This window comes from Pelodiscus sinensis, chromosome 6 (genome assembly GCF_049634645.1).
Source record: "Pelodiscus sinensis isolate JC-2024 chromosome 6, ASM4963464v1, whole genome shotgun sequence".
Classification (NCBI taxonomy): Eukaryota; Metazoa; Chordata; order Testudines; family Trionychidae; genus Pelodiscus; species Pelodiscus sinensis.
In genome coordinates this window covers 78422586-78450427 of record NC_134716.1, presented here as the reverse complement: position 1 = coordinate 78450427, position 27842 = coordinate 78422586, and the positions used below count along the sequence as shown (strand labels likewise).

The 27842-nt window shown below is 45.6% G+C and overlaps 1 protein-coding gene across 1 annotated transcript in view; it reads right to left on the bottom strand.

Annotated features, from left to right (window-relative positions):
- EDIL3 (EGF like repeats and discoidin domains 3) overlaps positions 1-27842 on the bottom strand; it is a 424704-nt gene that overhangs the window by 208232 nt on the left and 188630 nt on the right. The window contains exon 4 of the mRNA XM_006124343.4: positions 8820-8948. Within this exon, the coding sequence (XP_006124405.2) occupies positions 8820-8948 (129 nt within the window). The remainder of the gene's footprint in view (positions 1-8819; positions 8949-27842) is intronic.

Here is a 27842-nt window from a genome sequence, read left to right as displayed (position 1 = left end):
TTAAACTAGTTTACCCGACACAGTCAATGAAGCAGGGATTTAAATAATCCCCGCTTCATTAAAATAAAAATGGCTGCCATGCTGTGCAAACAATCAGCTGATTCGGCACAGCATGGCACTCTAGACACGGATCGATTGACAAGGGAAGCCTTTGTCGACGGCTCCCTTATACCTCGTGAAACGGCTTCCCTTGTTGACTGATCTGCATCTAGACTGCCGCGCTGTGCCGGATCAGCTGATTGTCAGCACAGTGGACGGCTATTTTTATTTTAATGAAGCAGGGATTATTTAAGTCCCTGCTTCATTGACTATGTCGGGTAAACTAGTTTACATGGCTCCATCGATGGAGCCATGTAGTCTAGACATACCTTAAGTATAAACAGTTCCACTGTGCTTTTTTGGAAAAGCATGTATTGGAGACTGATTCTATATCATGATTTAGATTCCACTAGATGCTTTGTCAGGTCTTCTTTGCTATTGAACTATGCCTTGGTTTTCTGTACTTCCCCCTTTGTTTTCTCATCACACTTTTTTGTACTTTCAGAATTTGAATTTTGAACACTCAGGCTCTGATAGGGCTACAAGAGCCAGATGGGCGGCAAGTGGGTAACTATATTGTTCCACAATCTGACTCTTTTTATTAAGGCCTTGCAAGGGGAAAAGCCTTGGATCTGCATTCCCCTAGCTCTGATGCATATTTGTACTAGTGGTAGTACTTCATCTTAGCTGCAACTCTTTCATTCACCACTTTTCTTAATTTAGATTTTATTGTTTGCTCAACTTATCCTGCTGCCACTGCATGATAGGGAATGTGAAACTTCTGAATAGTGCAGAGGAGGAGATTATTTCTGTAATGATCGACCCCATACATCTATTACCATTGTTTGAGTCTATTACTTTTGGGACTCAACATCTGCAGAACACATGATACACCAATTGCTCTGCTGTAGTTAGATCGCTCATATTTTTTATAGTGAAAATTTTCACTCAATATGAAAAAGTATCCACAGCTGCCAGCACACATTTGTACCTCCTTGGTGCTCAGGGCAACTCCCCACTATAATCAATTTGAATTTGTTCCCATAGACTGCTGGGTGCCTGTCTTATAAGAGCCCCTCTATGTTTTCTGTTTGGGTACGTCTACACTACAGCGCTAATTCGAACTAACTTAGTTTGAATTAGTTAATTCGAACTAAGCTAATTCGAACTAATGCATCTAGAACTAAAAACTAGTTCCGATTAGCGTTTTGCTAATTCGAACTAGCGCGTCCACACTGATTGGACGCAGGGGCGCATTTAAGGGCAGCTGAAACCGGTTCTGGCAGGGCATCAGGTTAGCAGTTGCTTTGTGTGGCTGCTGTCTGAGGCTATCTGAGGCTCGTGCTTAAAGGGACCCCCCCTGGACAGCCGGTTCTCAGCTTTTCCTGTGTGCTTGCCAACCTCGCCGAGGGACAGCAAAGCGTTGGTCTCTGCGCCCGTCTGTGTCGGTGCTTCCCTTCGGGGCCGCCGCCGCAGGTGGCAACATGGAGCCAGAGCTCGCCCTGCACCTTCTGGTGCACTTTCTGGACTTGCTGCTGCAAGCCTGCCACCAATGGCTCGAGGCTGCCTGGCACCACCTGGTGCACGTCAGCCCCCTGCCTCTCCGCCTGGCTGCCCTGGGGGCCGTGGAGGAGCTACGGCGGCTCCCCGGCACCGGCGTGCCCCGCCGCATCTGGCGTCTGGACACCAGCAGCGACTGGTGGGACCGCATCGTCCTGGAGTGCTGGGAAGACCAACAGTGGACCCAGAACTTCAGGATGAGGAGGGACACCTTCCTGGAGCTCTGCGAGTGGCTCGCCCCTGCTCTGCGCAGAAGGGACACTTGCATGAGGCCCGCCATCCCCCTCCAGAAGCGGGTGGCCATCGCCCTCTGGAAGCTCTCCGCGCTGGACAGCTACCGATCCATGGGGAACCAGTTCGGCATGGGGAGATCCACCGTCGGAGCGGTGCTCATGCAGGTATGGCACTCGTGCTGGCCACTGTGCCGGAGGGAGAGGCGGGCTGCAAGGAGGGGATGGGCTGCCCCAGGGACAAAGGGGGGGAAGGGAGGAGGCGAAAGCGCCCCGCACCGGAGGGGTCGGTCTGTCCCGGCCGTACTACACACCGCCAGGGGGGTTGCTTCCAGGAGTGGGGCACGGGGCACTGCCAGGGCACAAATGCTCCCAGCCACCTGGGCGCCCCACTGATTGGCGCTTTGCTGTGTCTCTCTCCACAGGTGGTCAAGGCCATCAACCGGGTGCTGCTCCGCAGGGTGGTCCCCCTCGCCGACCCAGACACCGTCATCCAGGGATTCGGCGCCCTCGGCTTCCCCAACTGCGGGGGGACCATCGACGGGACGCACATCCCCATCCGTGCCCCAGAACACCAGGCATCCCGGTACGTCAACCACAAGGGATACTTCTCCATCCTTCTGCAGGCCGTGTGTAACCACCGGGGACAGTTCACGGAAATTAATGTGGGCTGGTCCGGCAAAGCACACGATGCCCGGGTGTACCGCAACTCCTCCGTGTGCCAGCGGCTGCAGGACAGGACCTTCTTCCCCGACCGCCACATCAGGGTCGGGGACGTGGACATGCCCTTGTGCCTGGTGGGGGATGCCGCCTACTCACTGCAGCCGTGGCTGATGAAGCCCTACATGGGGCACCTCAATCCCTCCCGCCAGGCCTTCAATGCCAGGCTGACCAGGGCCCGCATCGTGGTGGAGGGGGCCTTCAGGCGACTGAAAGCCCGCTTTCGATGCCTCCTCACCCGTCTGGACCTGGCCGAGCACAACATCCCTCCCGTGGTGACAGCATGTTGTGTGCTCCACAATTTATGTGAGAGAAAGGGGGAGGCTTTCCTGCCAGCCTGGATGGCTGAGGCTGACCGCATGGCTGGCCACTACGGTCAGCCACGCACCGCCGCCGTCCGGGAAGCCCAGCGGGGGGCCGTCCGGATCTGGGAAGCCCTGCAGGAGAGCTTCCTGGTGGAGGAGGAGGACTGACCTCTCTCTGCACGCCCCACTGGGGCCTTCTTCCACCCTATCCCCTTCCCCTTTCCTCTCCCTACCTACTGTCAAATAAAGACACCTGTTTTTCAAACAAAAACGTCTTTTTATTTTACATAACTGGGGTGGGGGGGAGGGAGGGAGGTAGGAGGATAGGAGAGGGGAGGGGGAAACCTGGCACGAGGGAGCTGGAAGGGGAGGGAAGGGAGGAAGGGAAAGGAAAGCTCAGGGGTGGGAGTCCAGCTGCCTCTCCTGTCTTGCAACACTGCGGGTCCGGGGGCGTTGGTGGGGAATGGTTGTGGAGGGTGGGGCAGGAGGGACGGGGGGTGTGGAGGAAGCAGGAGCGGGAGCAGGAGGGGGAGCAAGAGGTGGAGCAGGGGGAGGAGCAGGGGAAGCGGGGGGGGAGCAGGAGGAATTGGGAAGCGGTCGAGCAGGCTCTGGAGGTGGCCTCGCAGGGCACGGCCCTGCTCCTCCAGTGCCTCCAGCGCAGCCTCAGGTCCTCCTGGACCCAGTGGTCCTGGAGACGGAGCTGTTGCTCCAGGAACCGGTGGTGCCGCCTCTGGTACTCCTCCTGGTTCCTGGCTCTCCTGCTTGCCCGGGCGCGGGCGGCTGCTGCGGGCGGGGTGGTGCGCCCTGCAGGCCCAGGTGCTGCAGCTGTGGTGAAACAAGAACAGCGGTCAATTACCCCAGGGGCCCAGGTGTGTGAAACCCAGCTCCCCTCTGCAAGGCCAGGGCCCCTGCAGGATCCCCAGCTGCTGCTCCGTGGTGGGCAAGGCCCAGGCGCACGGTCCCGGGGCTCCCTCTCGCCCCAGCCCCCCGTACACATAAGGGGAGCATGATGGTACTCACAGGTGGAACGCCTCCCTGGCCTTGGACGACACAGGCGAGCGGCTCTGTGGGGTGCCTCGGGGGTCCCGGGTCCTGGGCAGGCTGCCGGCAGGCTCCTGGCTCTTGGAGCCCTCCTCCTCCTCCTCCGTCTCCTGAAGCGGTCCCTCTGCCCCAGGGTCTATCACGTCCCGGGGGGCAGGAACAGCATGAGTTCCCAGGAGGCGGTCCAGAGCCTGCAAGTGGGGGTATGCCTCCAGGTCGGCCCCTGGCAGGCAGGCCCGGGAGTAGGACTGACGCAGGTCCTTTATTTTGCAGCGCACCTGCTCCCGGCTGCGCTGGTGGTCCCTGGCGGCCAGGTGGGCAGCCATGCGGCCGTAGACTGCTGCGTTCCTGTGGCTAGTGCGGAGATCGTGGATATTGGAGGCTTCCCCCCAAACCTCGATGAGGTCCACGATCTCTGCACTAGACCACGCGGGCGCCTGCCTCTTGTGGCCCTGGGCAGGGTCCTGGGAGCCGCCAGGCTGGTCCGGGGAAGAGGGGGAGGGCTGGGGGGCATCGGGTAGCTGGCTCCTGGGGTGTCAGCTGCTGGGTGTGCTGGCACGGGTGCTGGCAACCTTGCAACTGGCACAAACTGTGTAGCCAGCCCGTGGCCCTTTAAGGGCTCCGGGGCTGGGAGGGGGGCAGTAGAGTTTGCCTGGTGTTGGCCAGAGTGGCCACCAGGGCAAGCTGGGAAGGGCTAGCCTCCCACTAGTTCAAATTAAGGGTCTACACAGCCCTTAATTCAAACTAGTAAGTTCGAACTAGCTTAATCCTCGTGGAATGAGGATTACCTAGTTCGAACTAAGCACTCCGTTAGTTCGATTTAAATTCGAACTAACGGAGCGCTAGTGTAGCACCTATGAAAGTTAGTTCGAACTAACAGACGTTAGTTCGAACTAACTTTGTAGTGTAGACATACCCTTTCTGATTAAGTCTGGCACAAAACCAGGCAAACATTAAGATGTTTCTGCAGGTCCTTTTCCCATTGGGACCACTCCCAATTTTTGTTAACACATCTTATAGCTTCTGTCTATTTGGGGGAAACTACCCACAGTGGACCCACACACCCATAGCAGCAGATCTTTTCTCATATTCCAAGATACAATCCATACTAAGCCATATTCTGTTTTTCTACATAAGAGTCCTTGCTCTATTAGTAAGCCCTGACCTTCTCTTTCACTTCCTGCCTCCAAGCTTACTCCTAAAGCAGTCCTAATTCTAAAACCTCGTGTTGAATGCTATGTAACTGCCCTGCTTTGTTACAATTGCTTCAAGTGAGAACTATGATGGATTTCAAAGAAGTTCCCACAGTAGTTACTGCTGAATCTTGGCTTTTAAGTCAGTTTCCTGAGTCCCTTTTATCAGGGGTCCACCTTCCCTGTGAAACTGAATTGTAACCAGGTCCATTCCGTTAAATTACTTGACAAAATTGTCTAGCACTTGTACATGGAACTGAATTTAACCTCTCCTCTGTCAGCACCCAGATACTTGTTCAGAGTCTACCAAAGTAGCATTAACACTGTTCTGTCAAGTCAGGCCTACACAGTTAATCTTCTAACTGTTTAGCCATTATGGAATTGCATGAAGACACGTATCTTCAGAAACATCAAACTGTACCTTAATCCATAAAATAAAACAGAAAATGTAGAATCTATACATTCCACTAATGCTGAATGAGTTAATCATTCAAGAGTCCTGAATTTCTTTCCTACTGTTCTAGATCATTGGGTCTCATGAATGAGAACATGACAGCAGAGTTCACGGTCTAGTTACTCTTTGGTGATAAACATTAATGACTCTTATTGATCACACTTTTGCTGATGAACTACTACTGACATATGAACAGGTTTTATTTCAATTATGCAGCAAATCATAGGATAGTATGCCTTAAGGCATAATTGAAATAAAACCTGTTCATTTGCTAAAATCTGGATATTGGGTAAATGAAACTGGTTGGGACCCATACATACTGCAAGGATACAGCCTTTTTTGTAGCCATATTGGAAGGCCTGTAGCCAGTGTTCCCTCCAAGATTTTCCAATCAGAGAGAAGTGAGTTTTGGCTTGTGCATCAATCTTGATGTCATGTGCCACCCTGGCACCAAATTTCATAACACACATTTTCCCGGCTGCTGCAGCAGAAATGCCTCCTCCCCCAGCCACGTGGCATATTCAGTTCCCAGTCACTGGAGCACACACCCCCTCACCCCGCTGCCATGGGGAAGGTCCTGTTCCCAGCCTCTGGAGCAGATTCCGCAACCCCAGCCATGTAGCATCTCCTGTTTCTGGCCACCAAATCAGACACCCCCCCACACCATGTGACAGGTCCTGTTCTTGGCCAAAGATGCCAGAACATGCCCCAAGCTCCCCCTCGCCGCCATGTGGCAGCCCTGGCCACTGGAACAGGCCTCCTCCCTCTCCACAATGTGGCTGTGGCAGGTCCTGACCCCCTCTCCCAGTGGCTCCCTCACCATACCATCTCATATGGTCTCACCTGCCAGTGCAGCCACCTGCCATGCGAGTGCTGCTGTGCGGCTGTCCAAAGGAGATGGGCAGAGGAAGAATTTTTTGTGTGTGGCCATGCAGGTGCGCACCTTAGAGGGAACTATGCATGTACCCATATTGGAAGGTCTAAAGCCTAAACCTTCATCTGTAGCTAGATTAAAAGAGCTGCAGCCATTAGCTGTAAAACAGGGAGTCACACACTCACATTCCATCTAAATTGCATTAAAATAGTGTAATACCAGGCTGTTTAAAAGGAAGCCCTGTCCTAAGGGCACCCAATATCATCAGATAAAGAAACAGATCTCAAGATGAGTAAAGAAAACTTAGTTTGATAGCATTTTGTCTGATAAAAAAAACCTCTTTTTCAGTAGTTGGGGTTGTAGAATACTCATTTTATGAGTACTGTCCTCACTTTCCTATTGTTTATATGATCTCTATCTGCTTTCAATTGTTTGTCTACTGTATAATTAATTTTTCTAGGCATAAATCAACTAAGGTGGTGGGGTATGATTGATTAGGTAATTTATTACAACATGTTACGATTGCTTAGTAAAATGTCAGTGAAATAATTGGTTAAGGTTATAGAGGGTTAGCCGTGTTAGTCTACAATCGAAAAAACTTAAAAAATAATGAATAGTCTTGCAGCACCTTGGAGACTAACCAAAAATGTAGATGGTATCATGAGCTTTCGTGGGCACAACTCACTTCTTCCAATGAAAGTTAAGGTTATGTTTCCCTATATAAACTGGGGTCCAAAAAAGGAGACCAGGAAGAAAGGAACAGAAAGAAGAAGGAAAGATCTAGAAGAATAATTAACCTCTAAGACATAATCTGAGACTAGAGCTTCCAAGAATTCTCTGCATAACTGTGATGTGCAGCAACCAAAATCCAGATGAAACTGGAGCCTTAGCTGGCCAACAGGGAACGTTCACTTGCTTTGATCATGTTTAGCATGTGTATTCTGCTTGCTTGGTAGTAGTTAATGAATAGAGAGTAAGTATATTACTGTGTAAGGCTCTTTTACTAGTTCAAAGATCCTGCAAACCCTCAGGAAGTTATGTCCTGAGCCCAAGAAATTGGGTAAGAGTGGGTATTTAAATTAACAAGGTTATACCTTGAGCACTAGGAATTGGGTAAAGTTGTTTGTCCCTAGAGTGTGGGAGTGACAGATAATTTTGTGTGGATAACAATACAGTACTCCAGAGATGCTACTGACAGTTTAGAAAATATCCTTTTGTACAGTGTGAGTTTACTATTAATGACTTAGAGTAGGATTGCATTGTCAATCCAAATCTTCAGGCATGTAACTATACATTAAAACAAAATAGTATCAATATGATGATCATAACATAATAAAAATGGCCTACTAGGTCAGACCAAAGGTCCATCTAGTTCAGTATTCTGACTTCCGACAGTGGCCAGTGCTAGGTTCCCTTGCCGCCCATTCCCAGATGGTACAACAGAAGGCACGGATACCATTCCTGCCCATTCTGACTAATAGCCATTGATGGACCTATCCTCCATAAATTTATCTAGTTCTTTTTTGAGCTCTGTTAAGTCCTGGTCTTCACAACATCCTCTGGCAAGGAGTTCCACAGGATGATGGTGCCTTGCATGAAGAAGTACTTCTTTTTGTTTGTTTTAAAGCTGTTATCCATTAATTTAATTTAATGACCTCTAGTTCTTGTGTTATGGGAGCAAGTAAATAACTTTTATTCACTTTTGCCAAACTAGTTTTATGATTTCATAGACCTCTATCATATTCCCCCTAGTCTTCTCTTTTCCAAGCTGAAAAATCCCAGCTTTATTAATCTTTTCTCATAAAGAAGCCATTGCATGGCCCTCTTCTGAACTTTTTCCAGTGCCATATGATGTTATGGTCTTATGTTATATGCTACAAGAGACATCTGGGCAATATCTACTCTCCATTACACCCACTGTAAATGAGATCAGAATTCGGTTAGTCTTTCTTTAGGACTAGATTCTTAGCATAAGCTCAACTAATTTAAATTTTGTTTCATTTCCTATCAATGGCTCAGCACCAATATGATACAAAGTAATTTTAAAATTGGTAGTGTTTGCAACATGCAAGAGCACTAACTTGGTCATGGTGTAAGTGTAACCACCACTGAATGAATTTGAACCTGGGACCCCTGGAGGTGAGTACAGGAGCCTCTACCCTCTGAGCTAAAAGCCAGCTGGCACCTAACCCATGCTGTAGACGTCTCTTGATCTTAACTGTTGCTATGGTCTAGGTACCACTTGCATTGCTCAGTAACCAGACTAGGTGTGTAGGTTACATACGGACCACTAATTAGATATCCCTGGAAATCAGAACAGATGTCAATATTAGTATTGCAAGCATAGAAAGAGATGTTAAAGGTGCTTGTATATAAATCTAAAGTTACTGTATTGAAACTTACTGTGCTGGCAGTGAATTCCATTAAATCCCTTTGGACATTTACAGACATATCCTATGAATGTGTCCCCTCGATACGCTTCACTAATTTCACAGGTTCCCCCATTATGACAAGGATTTGGAAGGCAAGGTCCTGAAAGATAAAAAATAATGTAATCATTTAAGTGCTTTAATTTAACCTCCCATATTACATATCCCACTAATCCACTAAAATCTACCCTTCACTTCATTCAGATTACTTACTATTATAGATTTTATTTACATGAAGAATTATGAACCATGTCACTTTTCATTAACACAGCATTATTTTTCTTGTTACAAGAGAAGAACATGGGTTTAAGGGGCCTGATTTTGGTCCCTTTGAAAACAATGGGTGTTCTATCACTTATATAAGCAAGGCAATGCATATTAATAAAATCTATTCTTATGGCAGTTGCTCATTAGCATACAGTTACAAGATCTATAAGCTTCAGGGGGTAGCCGAGTTAGTCTATACAGAATAAAGTTAAAAAACAAGAAATAGTCTGATAGCACTTTAAAGACTAACAAAACATACAGATGGTATCATGAGCTTTCATGGGCACAGCCCACTTCTTCAGATGACCAGCTCAATAAGGTTTAAGATGTATAAGTTTTAGCAAGAATGCAAGGAGTTTCACCTCAAGCACTCCTGCACAGACCCTACATGGGGCTTTAGTGATATGAAGGATGTTGTTTTATGGGTAAGTTTTACTTTGAGAACTTGTGACAGTATACATCAGTCATTAAAATATCTAAACCAATTTTTCCTTCTACGGTAAGCAACTTATCTGTTTAAAATAACGTCTAACAGTTCCTCCGACTAAATTAAATCACTATTTTTTACCACACACATTCTGTGATAGCTAAAATAAAACATCTGTATACAGCTGTGAGATCTAATTGTTTGTCTGTCTGTCATTCACAATGGGTGCCTTGCTAGAGTTTCTAAATACAGTAAATTTTATTTTTATAGACTTTGCATGCCTTGAAATAATTAGACTATGTTGAATCTAGGTAATTTGTTTATTCTTTTTTTTTTTTACTGTTTTGTGTTGAAAATATTTACCATTCCATGTGATTTGAATACCTCTGTTATACTGATCAACAGAATTCCAACAAGAATATATGTAAGCATTTGATCAAAACTGTTTCCAATGTTACTTCACAAAGAATTAGTAGTCAGTGATCTGAATGTTTAAAAGGCAATTACATGCCTTAAAAAATTCTGAAGTGAGGTCTACAAAATTATTTGTTTTACATGCTTTACCATCTCTAGCTCCTCTCCACATGCACACAATAATTAATTTCTATGTTTGAAATTCAGTGATACAAGTCTTGCAATTATTCATCCACTTTAAATCTCATTTTGTGATGAAAAGAGAAAATATTTTCCATTCTACACAAATCCTGGTCTAACACTACAAAGTTGAGTTAATGTAAGCTGTCTTATATTGACCTAATGAATGTATCTACCTGACAAGTTCCTTCTACTGACAACTCACCTGATAGATCAACTATGCAATAAGCATGAATTTGCTGCTGTTTAGATCAATGAAGAGGCATCATAAACACTGAGTTGCTTTCATTGACCTAACCGGCCTCTAGGAAGTCTCCTGCAATTTTCTGCTGTGACCACTCCAGTAAACATTTTCAACTCTACTACACAATATCTTGGTACACAGGAAACAATCTGTTAAAGAACTTAGGAACGTTTGAATTTCTCTCCTGTTTTTTTCAGCATGTTTTTTGTCTGCTCAGCTTCATGTTCCAAATGTGCTCCAGCTTGGACTCCAAAAGAAGTGGTGGCTCTTCTTGGCCTAATAGAAACAAAAGCTGAGCAGGCACAGCTCCAATCCACTCATGGAAATAAAGATATTGATGAGCAGATTACATGTGGCATGAGGGAGAATGGACATGCAGCAGTGCTTACTGAAAATTAAGGAACTGAGACAGGGATACCAGAAGGCAAGGAAGTCAAACAGTTTGCAGGAGCAGCCCCATCTTGACTCTCAAGAGTAGAATGGACACCTCTGAGGTGTTGAAGTCCCAGGCCTCTCCAGGCAACACTGAGGAGGGAGGTCTTCAACAAACAAGAGGAGGAGACTAGGAGACAGGAGAATGGGAGATTAATTCTCCAGAGGGCCAAGAGTTATTTGTAATCCTGCTGCTAGACAAAGGATGCACCATGAAAAAGGCTGTTTACAGAGGGGATGACCTGGGAATCCCCAGATAGATCTCCAGGAAACTTTTGCTGATACTCTGCAATTTGTTACAGGACACTTCTGGGGAGGGTTGCTTTATTTCTTCCACCATGTTAGGACACTTTCCCATGCCACTCTAGTATTAATTTGGTTGGTGTAACTGGTCTGTCACTACCCCCCTCCTTCCTTCCTCTTCACTGGCATCTAGCTGGCTGAACATCCTCCTCTGTTTTACCCCTTTCCTTGACACTGGTTCTCTTAGTTACAATTTATGTTAAACTCTGTATTATGCCGTTGGTATGCAAACTAAAACCATTTACATTAGGTTCTTTTAGTATGTTCTTTTAGTATGTTGAGCAATACAATGTATTCTGGTTACTCAAGGCCATGAGGCTGGATTTTACCTAGAAACCATATTGTTTAATGTATGCTTATGAATATGTATGTAACCTGTGGAACACGTGTGAGGTGTGAATGTTTGCCTTAAAAGGTCACATAACCTAAACTGCCTTTGACTGGGTATTTCTCAAAGACCCTGGGAAGTAGACAAACTAACTAACAAGTGGGCAGGAAGATCATCTCCTTTTGGAAGGGATGTAACATCATGTTAAACCTGGGATTGAATCAGAGGCACTAGCCCTCCTGTGGATCCAAAGGACTCCAGAGATAACCATAATCCTTGTGGTCAATCTCTGGGAAGCTGATGCCTGGCCAGCTCAAGCCACCTGTGAAATTGGAAGTTATCTATGCCACACCTGCAGCCTACATTCAACTGCCAGTATGAGTGTGATGTGTCACCTTGCCCTTAAGAATCTGTACTAATAAATTAGCTCTAGTACTTCAAGTCATTTCCTTGGCTGGTCCAGGGACAGTGGTATCAATGCAGAATAGGAGCATAAAAACCCAATCGATACCTGGATGCTTGCAGCATCAGTTCCCTTGAGGCAAGAGAGTGATATCAGCTAAAGCAGTGTTTTTCAAAGTGGTTTGTGGCTCCCCTTGGCTGCAAACGGTAAAGTGCAGCCAATGGGAGACACAAGGCACCTTGGCTATGGAGCCAGTAAGTAAAGAAACTGGTGCGGCCGAGGAGCAGCTTCCTCAGAGTGGGTCTATGGACTACTTTGAAAAACACTGATCTAGAGACAGCTGGGAGAAATGGTGATAGCTCTTGTTTCAAGTGCTCAGACCACAAACAATAGTGCCTGTGCTCCTTGGTTGTGATTTGCCACCCCTTTATCCATGGTTTACAAAACATGGTTGTAGTTGGGTGGCAGGGATCAGAATTGTCCTTAGTAATTACAAGGCTTGGGTGATGGTTAGCAGCCATGGCACCGGGAAGAGAAATTTTGTGGTACTCACTGTCATCAGTGCGTGCGCGTGCGCACGCACGCACGCACTCTCTCTCTCTCTTTCTCTCTCTCCCTCCCTCCCCCCCTTCCTGGTCTTCAGACAATGTCTATATTACAAAGGGGAGGTGGCATACCCTTCTGCTAACCTTTGGTCCTGTTGTGGGTTGCAGCTGCTGGTCCAGCACCCATAGCCCAGGGCCCTGTCACTATAGCTGGGATAGCAAACCAGCTCAATGAATACCTTGTGTAAATGAAAATGTTCTGCCTTAAACTTCTGTGAAATAAAAAGTGATTTTTATAGTAACTCTGCATTAGACACTGAGTCTGTTATGAGAATGAAAGCTTTGTGCATGCCCTGGCTTACAGCTTAAAGTGTGGCCTTCAGCTCTTCCTTCACACCCACAGAGAGTGTCTCCCAGATAAGATGAAGGCAAAAGAGAACACATGGTGACATGTTTAACAAGATTATGAATGCAACTGGGATAGCACAGAGCAAGCAGAGAGCATAGAGGATTTTTCTCTCTGAAAAACTAGACATGGTGAGCACGAGAGCAGCCCAGGAGAGGGAGCATGACATGCAACTCGGGATTAGGAAGGTTGAGCTATCGGCCTGGCCTTGAGACGAAACACCTTGAGACTAGACTCTTTCTGCAGCCCCTGCACAATAACATTCCAACATTGCCATATTAATTCTCTTGCCCTCCCAAACATACCAGGAGGTGTTTGGGGAGAAATGAAATACCCCTTCCACTCACCCCCAAGCGAGGATCTTAAGAATAAAAATTGTACATATAATGTTGTGTGATAACCAAGGCTACTGTGCCTTTAAAGATAAAATTAATTTGTTTTTATCCTACCAATTTTATTTTCCCCATGTGTCTCAGGTTAAATTCTATTTATGATCTCTAAGTTTCAGTAGATTTGCTCAATACAAATCCATGTCCTGAGAATGAATTCATCTTTACTAATTTAAAATGGGGGGATGAAGGGAGGGATGGGGAAAGTGAGGCACTGGAGATGTGCTAAAGACAAAACCCCAGCAGACACAGCAAGGCTCTCACTATAAGAAGGCACAATACAGAGAAACAGCACACATTACTGTGGCTCATTATGGAAATGGGTTTTCAAAGCCTCCCTGAGACACAGGGCTCCATGCTAAGCTCTTATAGCCTTGGTATCTGGCTGCTCAAAATTAGCAGACAGCCTGTTCATTTCCATGCCCCATCCCTGTGGAAACCTCTCTCTCTCTCTCAGATATTATGAAGCCCACAGCAAGCAGTGCTATCAGTAGGGATGTTGCTTTCCCAGAGGTCTAACCTAGTAAGCAATCAATGACCCTTTAAACAGCTAAAGGCACATTTAGCCACCATTCTGAACTTACTGAGAGTATTGTTGAACAGTTTCTGCTTTCCAGGTGGCCAGTGTATTGCTTCACGAGCCATGGGCTGTCTCTCCCAGGATCACAATTGATAAGTCAGTATTATCAATGGTTATTTTGCATTCTGGAAAGAAAGTTTCTGCCTGCAACTTTCTCAGGTGACCTTTGTTCTTAAAGATGCATGCATCATGCACCTTTCCTGACCATCTCACATTGGTGTCAGTAAACCACTACAGGTGATCCACACGTGCTTGAAAAGTATTCCTTTCTATTTATGTACTCTTTGGCAAGGTTTGCCGACCTAGGGATATATATGACATTTGTTGCCACACCACAGTTAGGGAACCCCACTGCAGCAAAACCATTCAGTATTTCCTGAAGATTGTCCAGGGCCACAACCAAATGCCCCTGCATACTTGGATCACAACAGCCCCCTATAGTGGATTTACCAACTTCAACTTGATTCTCCACTGGCTGGTAGCAGTCTGGCATTGCAAGCTTCTACACAGCAATTACCACAGGTTTCTCCACTGTCAGAAAAGACTCAATTTTTGTGTTGCTGCACCACCGTGCTGGGGAGAACTCCTTACACAATTCCCAGAACGTGGCCTTGCATATAGGAAATTCTGCAGCTGTCATCCCATAACGGCATAACAATCCCACCAGTCAGTGTTTGTTTCTTGGGACCAGAAACATTATTTTTCTATGTTTAGCTGTTGCATGACTGTCAGCAACCACTGAGAATTATTTGTTCTATAGCTTCCAACAAAGCTGCCTGAACGACATTGTCATGTTCCATACGACAGCTCCTCTCATGGTTCTGGAAATAATGCAGGATAAGGTGTGTAGTGCTTGTAATGCTCATAACAACAGTGCATAGCTGAGGAGGGCATGCTTCATACTTCTTAGGTGATATGACATATGTGCAACTATTCCAGCCTTTTGGAGGAAAAGGCACAAAATATGTGTTCCAGCTGAAATCAGGGGAGTTAGGAAGAAAATTACATCATGGAAATTGAAGACAAGGTTCTGGTTCCATGAGGCATTGCAAGCCCTTCCCAACCCCCCAAGCTCCTCGTGGCAAGTTTCAGCATGGAGAACCTATCTGCAATGCACCGCTCTCTACATTGATACCCATGCTGCTGGCGAGGATGTGTTCCACTGACGCAAAGAGTGGTGTAAATACACACTGCTGACTTAATTACGGTGGCAGCTGCAAGCTGATTTAACTGAAATTAACTTAAGGTTGCAGTGTAGATATGTCCATAGTTTACTGTCAACCAATATGGGGAATGAATGATTTCAAGTTAAAGGAGCTACATGCTTCATGCTTTGCGGGCTCTGAGCAGGAGCACTGAGAAGCCAGCGACCTGCTGCATTAGCTAGCTTAAGATCGAGACAGGGACGACTGGTGAGTGGGGACCCGGGGGAGGGGGGAGGGAGCCACCCATCATGTGATTCCCCACCTAGCCTGGGGAAGGGCTGGGACAAACTTCCTCCATCCCAGGTCCCACCTTTCTCCTCCCCTGCTCCGCCCCGCCTCTTCTCTCAATAGATATGGCCTTGGGAACAAATGGAGCCAGGGGCCATCGCAGGCAGCAGGGGTCCACCTCACCCCACCCTACCCATCCCCCCTCACCAGCAATCAGTGGGAGAAAAGGAGCAATGTGTCCTTCTCCAAGACACAACAAATACCTTGTGTACTGTTGGTAATGCTCACCCCCCATGATGGACAATCTTTGAACTTTGGTGGAGGCATCATTCACTGGGCGGCCAATACTCTAAGACCATGCTAACTCTAAGATTAACCTAATGTGCTACTAACTAATACAGACACACAGAATATGTCTCAGAAACTGAGACTGAAAGAGAGAGATGAAAAACACCATGACTCTAGCCATGGGAGGTGAGAAAGAATTGAGAAGGTCAGGGGCATTGCCAACCTCATATAACCAGAGGAGAGGCTATGGCCTCAGGGCAAGAGCACCACTCTGCAGGGACTGGCTCCAAGGTGCTGGAATACACAGCTGCAATGACTTGTAGAATATAAGATTCAGATCTGAATTTTGTAGCTTGGGCCAACCCCTCAGAGGCTTAAGTATTCATTTATTCACCAACATATTAAACATATTGATAATGTGTCAGCATTTCTCACTAGTTTTAGTCTTTTATAGCATTCTTTCTGCAGGAAAAAAACTGACAATATGATAATGATTCCAATTTGTTTTTGTTATTGTGGATTGGGCATACTAGTATTTTTATTTGAAATACATTTGTGATACACTGACAGCATCCTGCCATGCCCTGGACAAACCTTATGGAATTAAGATTAACTTTACTGAATTAAGTTAAACCTTATTGAATTAGGTTTAATACCTTCAGGGACCATTTTACTAAAAATGTAATTATCTGTGTTTTACTTTGGCATTGTATGCAACTCCTCTAGGAAGACCGGGATGCTAATGTAATTCTTCTGGTTATCAGCCCATTGAAGCCACTCCCCACCTCATCCAGAGAGATTTGCTTATACTAGTTCATCAAACTCACCCAACAGATAAATAAAAGTATTTTGGATAAATAGGATAAACAGGCTCAAGGCATTCTTCATGTTCCAGCAGCTGAACAGGACTCCCAGCCCACAGAAAGTGGGGAAAGAACTTTTAGAGAAAGTTTAAAAGGACAAGGTCTAGAGGAGACGGACTCCCAAAAATGTGTGATTATTCTGAACTGAAGCTGAACGGAAGCTGTGATCGATCTGAAACTCCTTGGGTAGGGTGTTGATGGTTTGCTCCTCCCACAGTCCACGTGGGGGTTGAGAAGATTTCTAGCATTAACATGTATGCAGGTTCATTTGTTGTTTTAATTGTGTTTCTCTCTAATTCTTTTTACTTTAAGAATAAAATAGGCTTGCTTAGAGAGTACTGTGTGGTAACTTATAACTGTAGGCAATCACATAGGGCACATGTACACAGCAGGGCTAAACTCAAAATAAGCTACACAACTTGAGCTACCCTAATTGTGTAGCTTAAGTTGAAATAGCTTATTTTGACTTTTGGCTCTGTCTACACAGCAGTTATTTTGAGATAGTGCTCTTGTCCCCTGACTTCCCTTACTCTTCATACAATGTGGATTACAGAAGTTGGAGTAAGCAGTCTCTAGCTCAACATTATTTCAATATTATGTTGAAATAACTGCTGGGGTGAAGACGCAGACGATGTTATTTTGGAATAACATGAGTTATTCCAAAATAACGCTGCTGTGTAGATGCAGCTTTAGTGAACTAGAACACTGCAGAGAAGATTGGGATCCCATGGGTCCCACAGGACTCTCTTCCATAATAGCAGGAGTGGGATAAAAATTCAACAAACCATGTGGGAACCGGTGGGAGTCGGTACCATCGGTCGAGATGAGAGTGGGATTAAAAAAAATTGTTCCACACTGGGCTCTACTGTTAACAGCCTCAGAAGAGAAAGCAAGTAGGCCCAATTAGGCAGTTTGTCTTCTGGACATAATACAGCAAAGGCAAGGAACTATGCAGCCTGGAAATAACCCAGTTCGTAAGGGAGTGAGATGCAGGCAACAGTGGGGAGATGGAAGCCAGAGAGTTGGTGCTTTCGCTAGACCACTGAGTGGAATATCGGTGCAGTTGCCCTGAAATTGTGAGTAATTAGTAATATATTTTGTTTGTTTCTTTTAAAAGAAATGGTATTCCAGAAAAAAATGTATTTGCTCGTTTTCCCTGAGACTCCTTTAATTAAAATGTTGGCATTGCTTTCAAACACCAATCAGCTAATTTTCACTTATAAAAAAATTGTTTACCAAAAGAAATGAATTACAAATGCTAGTTAGTTTGATTTACATTCTAAAAGAAGGAATGACTGAAATTAAAGTAGGCATTAACTTTACACTTCTCTGTTTTTGTGGCATCTCTAAAGGGCTACCTCCTTGAGTCCCTGATGCAGCAAGATTATTAAGTATGTGTGTCAATTCAAGAATGTGAGTAGTGTTACTAAAGTACACGAGACTACTTCCATACTTAAGTATAGGAGAAAAATGGGGAGGGGGAGCACAAAGAGTCACTCATGTACTGTGTTCTCTATAAGCTGTTTGCTCATGCAGCCACTCCAGAGAGATTCAAAATGCTGCCCAGCTGATTAGCACAGTGCACACCAGCTAGGTTTGTGTTTCTATTGGTGGTGCATATTTGCATAGGACTCTGTGCACTTAAAAAAATTATTTCACACATGAAAGGAAAAAAATATGCATATGGATGGAAAAGATTTGAGGGAACATTGGTCACATGCCACCCCAAATACCATTGGGAGCCCCAGTGCCAGTACTAGGGGTCGTCTTGCCTAGGGTGATCATCCATCCTGCTTTTACCGGGACAGTCCCATATTTAAGATCAGTTCCCGGAATCCCAACTTTTTTTTAAAAATGGGCATCTTTCCCCATATTTCCACTGCAGCAGGGGGCAGGGAAGAGCCAACAATGCTCCAGGCTTCAGCTGCTTAAGCCCCAAGTACCAGAAATTACCTTCCCCTCCCCAACTTGCATTCTGTGGGGCGGAACCAAAACTTCTTCCCTGCAGTGGGGCAAGGTAATCAGGGAGCCACCCGCACTCAGAGTTTCAGCTGCTGTAGCCCTTAGCACTGGTGGTTCCTCCCCAACCACTGTGGGGGTGGAGCCCCAAGTGACCCCAAGCACCAGCAGCTCCTCCCCCTCCACTCTGTGGCTGGAGCCCCAGCACTCCTGAGTGCCAGTGCCTCCTCCCCCCACCCTACTTATAGCCAGACAGGAACCCTCCCTCCCACCGTAACATCCATCTTTGCTTGCCTGTAAGCATACAGGGCACACAGAGAAGTAAAAACAGCATAGTCTTTGAAAGCCTTGACGGGAGGCCCAGATATGCCAGCTCACCCAGTGACCCTGGACAACTGTAAGCAGAGATAAGAGAGTGGTCGAACTAATCACTGACCAAGAGGCTGCTGAGGAGTGCCCTTGACTGAAACCCATATTGATACGATCACACACTCGTCGGGGGGCGGGGGGGGGGGGAGGGAGGGAGGAGGAATCTCCCGCCCAGCAAAGAATGTCCAGTATTCCTAACTAAGTTATCTCTCTCTTACAAGTGTAAATTATTTGAAACTCCCTTGTAAGAACTGGCACCACAAAAACGGACCAGTACAATTTGGCATCTTAGATAAGGAAGAGGATACAGGCCCCTAGGGGTATAAAGATGGGTCCAGCAGCACACTCACTCTGAGCATTGATCTGCCATCTACCTGCTGGCCGGGTTAGGTGTTTGACCTCCCAAGGTTCCATGGGGACGCCCACCTCGTATTCATCTTTCCAAGGAATTGAAGGACTGACCCTGGCCTGACCCGCTGGAGTCAAGAGGCACAGAAGGGGGTAAAAATTGTACCTGTATGTGTCCTTTGTTTAAGTATATACATGGTGTTAGAGCTCTTTAAAGATTAAGCTATCACTTGATACCATTATTTTTTATCCTCCTTTTTTTTCCTTTGTAACCATTTTAAGATCTACATTTGTTAGCAGTTAAGAAGTAGAGCAATAGCCCTTGTAACCACATGCTTTTTAATAAACCTGTAACTGGTTAAGTTTTAACCTGACTCCTTCAGTTGCTGTAACAGAACCAAGCACAATTTAAAAGAACTCCAGACGGTCATAAGGGACAGGTATAGGAAGAGCTTGGGCGTTTGGATCGTGTCACTTCCAGGGAACAGATCCGTGGGGCATCTCTCAGTCTTCCCTAGGCTGCCCGCTGTGAAGGGATCATGTATCCTAGCAGTCAAAATCTGAGATGTAATAAGCTCTCCCTGTAAATTCTGTGGAGTCTGTCAGCCTGTTGGCTGCCTGCAGCGGAGGGACCCCGGTCCTAGCGGTCAAAGACACGGACGTTAAACTTCTTGGGGAGCCCATCAGCCTCCCCAGGCTGCCCGCTGCAACGGGACCCTGAATCCCAGCAGTTGAAGACTCAGGTGCAAAACACACACACACACACACACACACACAGCCCTGACCGTCGGCTGACACTACTGTGGGGCTGGAGCCCTGAGCACCGGCAGCTCCTCCCACACTGTGGGTATGTCTACACTACAGCACTAATTCGAAGTAACTTAATTCGAATTAGTTAATTCGAACTAAGCTAATTCGAACTAGTGCATCTAGACCTAAAAACTAGTTCAAATTAGCGTTTTGCTAATTCGAACTAGCATGTCCACATTGAGTGGACCCTGAACCGAGGTTAAGGATGGCTGGAAGCAGTGCCGGCAGGGCATCAGATTAGGACTTAGAGCGTGGAGCTGCTGTCTCAGGCTAGCCGAGGGCTGTGTATAAAGGGACCCGACCCCCACCCCAGACAGACAGTTCTCAGGGGTTCCCCGCTTGCAAAACTGTCCTGGCTTGGAGTGCCCTGAGTGCCCACACTCAGCACATCACAGCACTTGGCCATCAGCCCGGCTACACTTGCCGCGGGCTGCCATCTGGGGGAGGGGGAGCATTTGGGGAGCTGCAGGAGAGCTTCCACCCCAAGGAGCCCACAGAGCCACCTCAGTCCTCCCCATCGGGGGCTCGTACCTCATTCCTCCCTCACCTCCTTCCACTTACCCTTCCCTAGCCCTCCTTCCTCATCTACAAAATAAAGGACACGTGTATTCAAAAATAGATACTCTCTTTATTGAACAGAACTCAGGGAGACTGGGAAAAGGAGGTGGGAGAGGGGAAGAGAGGGTGAGAGAGGGGAGGGCAACTAAAATGATCAGGGGTTTGGAACAGGTCCCATATGAAGAGAGGCTAAAGAGACTTGGACTTTTCAGCTTAGAAAAGAGGAGACTGAGGGGGGATATGATAGAGGTCTATAAAAGCATGAGTGGTGTGGAGAGAGTGCATAAAGAAAAGTTCTTCATTAGTTCCCATAATAGAAGGACTAGAGGACACCAAATGAAATGAATGGGTAACAGGCTTCAAACTAATAACAGAAAGTTGTTCTTCACAAAGCAAAGAGTCAACCTGTGGAACTCCATGCTGCAGGAGGCTGTGAAGGCTAGAACTATAAAAGAGTTTAAAGAGAAATGAGATCGAGTTATGGAGGTTGGGTCCATGGAGTGGTATTAGCCAGGGAGTAGAAATGGTGTCCCTGGCCTCTGTTTGGGGAAGGGTGGAGATGGATGGCAATGAGACAAATGGCTTGGTCATTGTCTTTGGTCCATCCCCTCCAGGGTACCTAGTGTTGGCCGCTGTCGGCAGACAGGCTACTGGGCTAGATGGACCTTTGGTCTGATCCAGTACGGCCATTCTAAGCTCAGGGTCGGGGGTCTCACTGGACCACCTTGATTTTCATGCAAACCTGCTCCTGGGTGGCCAGGCTGGCAGCTCTCCTGCCCTAGACGGCCGCTTTCCTGTGCCTAGTGCGGAGGTCATGGATGAGGTCCACGATGTCTGCACTGGACCAGGCGGGTGCCCACCTCTTGCAGTCCTGGGCAAGCTCCCGGGAGCTGCCAGCCTGGTCCCAGGAAGGGGGGAGAGCTGGGGGGCATCGGGTGGCTGGCTTGAGCCGTGCCAGGTGCAGGGTCTGCTGGCTGGGTGCTGGCAGGCTTGCACCTGGCACGGGCACCGTAGCCAGCCCGTGCCCCTTTAAGGGGTCTGGGGCCGGGAGGGGGGCAATAGAGTTTCCCTGGTGTTGGCCAGAGTGGCCACCAGGGAACTAGTAAGTTCGAACTAGGCTTAGTCCTCGTGGAATGAGGTTTACCTAGTTCGAACTAAGCACTCCGCTAGTTCCAATTAAGTTCGAACTAGCGGAGCACTAGTGTAGCGCCTATCAAAGTTAATTTGAACTAACGTCCGTTAGTTCGAATTAACTTTGTAGTGTAGACATACCCTGTGAGACTACAGCCCTGAGCACTGACAACTCCCTCCCTGCAGGGCTAGAGCCCTGAGTGCCAACCTCCCTGGCTGTAGCCTCTCCTTTGGTGTCCTGTATTTTGCATGGGGAAATAGGGTCACCCTAGTCCTGCCCCCCTGCTCTCACTGGCAGAGATTGATCTGGCCCCAGTCTGCTCTGGTCCCACCCATGTTGCTCTGCTCCCCACCTCTGGTGAGTGCAGGGGCTGTTTCCACCTCTTCTCCAAAACCTTCTCTTCTCAGAGACACCGCCTGGGTGATTAATGGGGGACCTGGTACCAGCAGCAGAGATTGGGCCTGCCTCCACGTTCAGAGGCAGTGGGAAGTGGAGGAACACGGCTAGGAGCCTGGGGAGTGGAACGAGATGGGTCTTAATCTTTCTGCTTTCCTCCGTCACTGCTGGTGTGTGCAGTGGTGCCCAACCCCTGCTGCCATTGCCAGGTCCCCTATTAGTTCCCTGGGCCATGCTGCTTGGGGGAAGGGACTTGAGCAAAGAGGTGGAGTGACGGTGGAATAGAGGAAGGAACAGACTGGGAGAGGATGGAGCAGGGACAAGGGTATGGGGGAAAGGGTGGTGTTGGGGTGGGCTGGAGACAGGAAGAGGCAGGGCCTGTGGTGGAGTGAGAGCAGGGAAGGGGCTGGAAGAGACAGGATCCTCCCCGGGCTAGGGGTGGCACAGGGAAGTGTCATGTAGAGGGGGTGGTAATGTGCTGGTATCCTCTTGTGTCCCTCCCCAGCTAGGTTCTATTCTTTAATAACCTTCATTTTCTTCCCCCATCCTGTGAAGACGTGTTCATGGAGATTTGTCCGTGCACTTCTCTTTGGAGGATGAGGCGATTACATCTCCATTTGGTATGTGCATCCCACAAATGACATTATATTGACAGTGGAATGAACAACCCTACTTTGACTTTAATTGATATTTCTATGTTACTTACATCATCTATACAGACTGCAAAGTTTGTAACCATCCTTCCTTACAACTAAATCTTGTAAAATTACTTTTAAAACACAATGGGCTTTAGGGATTTCTTTTTTAATCAGTAGTGCTGTAATACTTTTGTAGGTAATCTTTAAGTAGTTTCTAACACAAAGAGAACAACATTTGATCAATATTAATGAGTAGTTGAATTCAACAGTATGCTTTCCAGGCATTTTTATCCATGTTCATATAAAGTAATGTCAACAAGATTAATTGCACACTAAAAGTAATAAATCTATTCAGTTTTCTACTCTTTTGAGTCTTCCTCTATACAACTCCGTTGGCAATAGCCAGCAGTAATAAGTGGAATTAATCTTCAAAAGTTTAGAACATTGATATTCAATTGGAATCCCATGCTACATGAGAAAGATACTAAAAGTTAACTTAAAACATGGCAGCTGTTGAATTTTTTAGAAGCTGTGACTGAAATATCTGAGGTTTATATACAGTGAAATTTTAGGAAGTGTTCTCAATGGAATAGCAAAGGGACTTAAGGCAGAAACATGTTATTTCTTTCCCTCTTTGACAAGAACAGTCAATGCAATCTCCATAAAAATGTATACACTTGGGATAATCCAACCTTGTGCCAGTGACTGAACATCTGAAAACTAGACAAGCTGTTTGTATTTAAAATACCAAAGCTCTGAAATTAATTCCATTGATTTCCTGCCGTTTCAAGTATAATTTAATTGGACAATGATAATAAATACTAAAAATGGATGAATCAGTTTGGAATTATTTAAAAGTTTAGTTTTGATTTAAGGAATACCCAAAGTTATATTTAAAATAAGAAAAAGCTTCAGTAAAATAAATGGAAACACTTTGTACTTCCTGTTTCTTGAAATCAGGCAGTTATCTGTTCTTCCAAGATTTCCAGACATTTTTCTGTCTTTTGTGAAGCTGTCACTTCTGGGACAAAGACTGAGGAATTAGAGTTTGTAAAGCACACTGAAAAATGAAAAAGACTCTATAGACCAAAGAGTGGTAATGAGATAGACTATGAATTTCCACCATCACCATTACAGTGTATTCAAACATGGGGCAGGCATAGTTAGACAGTACGCCTTGCACACACATGGGAGTGGGGGCTGCAAGCAGTGTTTCCTGTAAACTGTGAACTTGTGCAGCCACTCAACCGAGATTCAAACACCATCCAGCTGGTTACCAGTGTGCCCACACCTTGGCTATGTCTTCCGTAGAGTGTCTACACTGCCCACCCGCTCTTATGCAAGAAGATTTACAGTAAAATGTGCTAAAAGAGGGCTTCTTGCACAAGAGCTATGCTCTTTTCTAAGAAGTGTAAGCCCTCTTGCGCAAGAGATTGGTGTGGACGTGCGGCAGGGGTTTCTTGCGCAAGAAAGCCCTATGGCTAAAATGGCCATCAGAGCTTTCTTGCACAAGAGAGCATCCACACTGCCATCAATGCTCTTGCACAAAAGCACATGGCTGTGTGGACTTGTTCTTGCGCAAGAATTCTTGCATAAGAACCCTTGTGCAAAATGTTCCTGCGCAAGAACCAGCCAGTGTGGACACAGCCCTAGGGTTTTTATTTGTTTGATTCTACTGGTGGTGCATATTTGCACATGCCTCAATGCACATACAAATGTATTCCACGCATGGATGGAAAAGTTCTACATGTGGATGGAAAAGATTAGAGGGAATATTTGCTGTGAGCACTACTGGAAGTGTCTAGCTATTTTGATAGGAACAGTGGCAAGACCTCAACCCCATATTACCAATAAAGTTGAGTTGGTGGGAAATGCTAGCAATGTATATGAAGCAACACATATTAGCACTCTCCTCCCAGTGCCCTGGAAGCACTGATTATACTTTAAGATGTCAAACTCCAAGACATTGCTGTTCAGGCAGTGAACCCTCTTTCTAGTCCTTAGCCCAGCTCAGCCTTAGGCTTGGCATAAATGAGCTTATTTGGAGTAAAAAAAATTATGTATTATTAAACCCTACTTCAAAAGCAATCACTGAGTTCAAGTGGTTAACAGCATAGCCACTTACAAACTGCATGCCAGAAGGCAAGGTAGGAAACAGAGTAAGAAAACAGCTGCAGAGCTAACAGCAGCCATTTTGCAGCTGCTTAAAGGACCAGAAAATATGGGGGGAAGGTGAAGAACAACCGAACAAAACAAAGAAAACCCCTCAGCCCTCTCTACTTTCCCCAAAGCAAGGAGGATCATTGGAGGTGGAGTTCTCTCTTATAGTCCTCACAATGGTAAATATCATGAGCGCTCTTAGTCTTTAGGATTCTCTCTCTCACGCTCCTTCTCGCTCGCTCACTCACTCTGCCATGGTATGATGTCAGGGGGCAACTGATATTCACTGTTCGCTGCCAGTATGCAAATGCTATGTGGAAGAACAGTACATAGCTGCAAGCAAATGTTCTCCATGTTTATTAACTAACATATTTCAGCATGAGTCAGCCAAAAAAATTTTAAAAAGGTTATCAATTAACACTTACCCTTCTCCAGGCAGGAGATCATGCTGCCCACAATGTGGGAGGAGCTCTTTTTATTGTCAAGGGGTCTTTAATCTTCACACTACACAGCATTTAGAATTTTTTTAAAGTCTTCAACATTGTACTTGACCCAAACCAGTAAATAGGAGTCAAGCCAAGCATCCCACCAAAATAACTAACTAAATAGAACCATCTTCACATGTGGTAAGAGACACATTTACAAATATCACCATTTGTTTCCACATGCTACAGGTATACCAGCATTTCACCCCTCCCCCATCTCAGCATCCTCAAAGTCTGATTTTTCACCCTCAAAAAAGTGTTTGTGTCTGCTCTCTGCTGTGCTAAAAAGGGGAAGAAATTAAAAATCAAATACCTATCATCCTTCAGCATATGTAAAAACAGGAATCTAGCCCCCAATACAGTAACACACACACACACACACACACACACACACACAAAAATAAACCCACAAACCCAGAAAACAGGGCTTGTTAAAGAAACAGCAACACACCTGGGATCATCTTTCTCTCTGTAATACACTTGCCGAAAGAAGAGATCCTTTCTGCAGGCTTCCAGAAATCATACAATATTAGTGAAAACATTCACCTAGAAACTGATGGTCATATGGATGAAGGCTGGCTATAGTGATATGTACTCTTGGACTATGAGGAACATCAGTGAAGCAGGAACAGTGACATTGTTACACTCATGGCACGGTAAAACGCCAAAAGCTATTGAAGGAAATACACACACACACACACACACACACACACATAAAAGATGAAAGAGCTTTATGCTTCCTTTCAAAATACTAAAATTCCCTCTGTTTATTTAGTAGCACCAATACCTCCTTTATTCCCACTTGTTTCATCAATGTCCTTCATTTCCTCTGACCTGTTATATTCCTGATCAGTGACTACTCACCCCAGTTTTTTTTCTGGATCCCAATGATCAAGATCATGCTATCTGTGTTTATTGACAAATGCAGTTTTCAAAGTAAATCACAGAGGAAACTCTTAAATTTGAAAGTGGATATGTACACAAATAGCCAACCGCATCCAAGACCAACAGCTTTAATCCTCAAGGGAAAAAGAGAACCATTGTTTTTGCTTCTAGATCTAGTACTAACTCTCTGCTAAGACCACAGAAATCGCCAGGATCAGACTTGAGATCCATCTAGTCCATAATCCTATCTCCATAAGTGACCCACCAAACTCTTGAGAAGAAGGTACAAGAAATATTTCCTCATCAAACTCTCTTAGACGTCATTAAATGGGCATTTAAATGGGCATTACTTTTTCCTCCCACCCATCAAATGAGATTTTATAGATGTCAACATTTGGCAGGTATGCACTCAAAATATATAAAAGCAGAACATCTCTCACAAAGACCCACAGCTGAGAGCTTTCAAAACCAGCAGGATTGGCTCCGTGTATCTCATTACATGGTCTGACAGGTAGCTGCTTTATTGTATGCAAGGGTAGCAATATAACAAAAGCACTCAAAGGGCCTCACGAGTCTGTCAGCTCTACCACTGGTTGCAGCAAGTTAATTCAAATTAAAATACAAAAGAAGGAATTATGTAGCTAACCAATGTGGATAGCCAGGCCTCAATCTCTAAAACACGTATAGGTGTATTTAACTTTAAGCATGTGAAGAATCTCATTTAAATTAATGGAACTACTAACACATTGAACATTTTATGTGCGCTGAAGTACTTGCGGATTACAGCTTTATTTAGAAGAAATAATTGTTACATTAATATAAAATCTCTTGCCATAATTATCTCCAAAGAACAGCATGTTTATTTGTTACTTGACATTATGGCTCCTATCTATCTTGGCTGCCCATCTATTGGAACCTGATTTTAGGGACTTCTAGATCCCCAGGAGCTGTGCACACAGTGATAAAAAGACGAGGATGAACACAAATCATGGACAAATTAGCTTTTCATAATTAACTTGCCCATCTCCGACTGTAAATGTTGATACAATTTCTAAGAATGAATAAATAATTTTCAGTCCCCTCTTTCTTCTAACACAGTGATGGAGATGTCTTCCTAAAATCTAGCTAGGCCACCAGTGTTTGCCTAAATGTCTATTCTCATGTGCAAGTCAATACTCATTTACAGTGAGATCCCTTTATGGTGCTCTTACAGTTTAGAGAGGCTTCAGTGTATATGAGCATCAGGGTCTTTAAACGTCACTTATTTTGAAATAACTCAGCCTCCAATCCTTTAGGCTGGTAATGATAATTTTTTATTTATGCTGCAGGGCCACCAATGCTGAAAGACAAACATATATTATTAAAAGTTGGTGAAGAAATGTCTTACTTCCACTTGAAAGTTGCAATTATTGCTTCTATATTATTGTTAAATTGCAATTCAAATGTATAGTTCATCAGCATAAACATTTATTTTAGTTCTAGAAGTTGCATGGGCGTGTAGCCCAAGGGCCAGTGAGCTTCAGGAGCAGCCTTTGGAACTACAAGTTGTGGACTACTAACTATTGGGATAACTTCCTGGTTCCTGTCAGAATGTACCCTCTCCCCCCAGCAGGGTCTCAGCACTGACTGACTGAGAGCATGGAGGCTGCAGAACTATAATCCTGTTGTATGCTCTTTACAGAATAAAACCTGTTCCTGGTGATTTGTCTGAGTGGGTCTGATCTGAGGTGCACACACACCAACACACAAACAGAG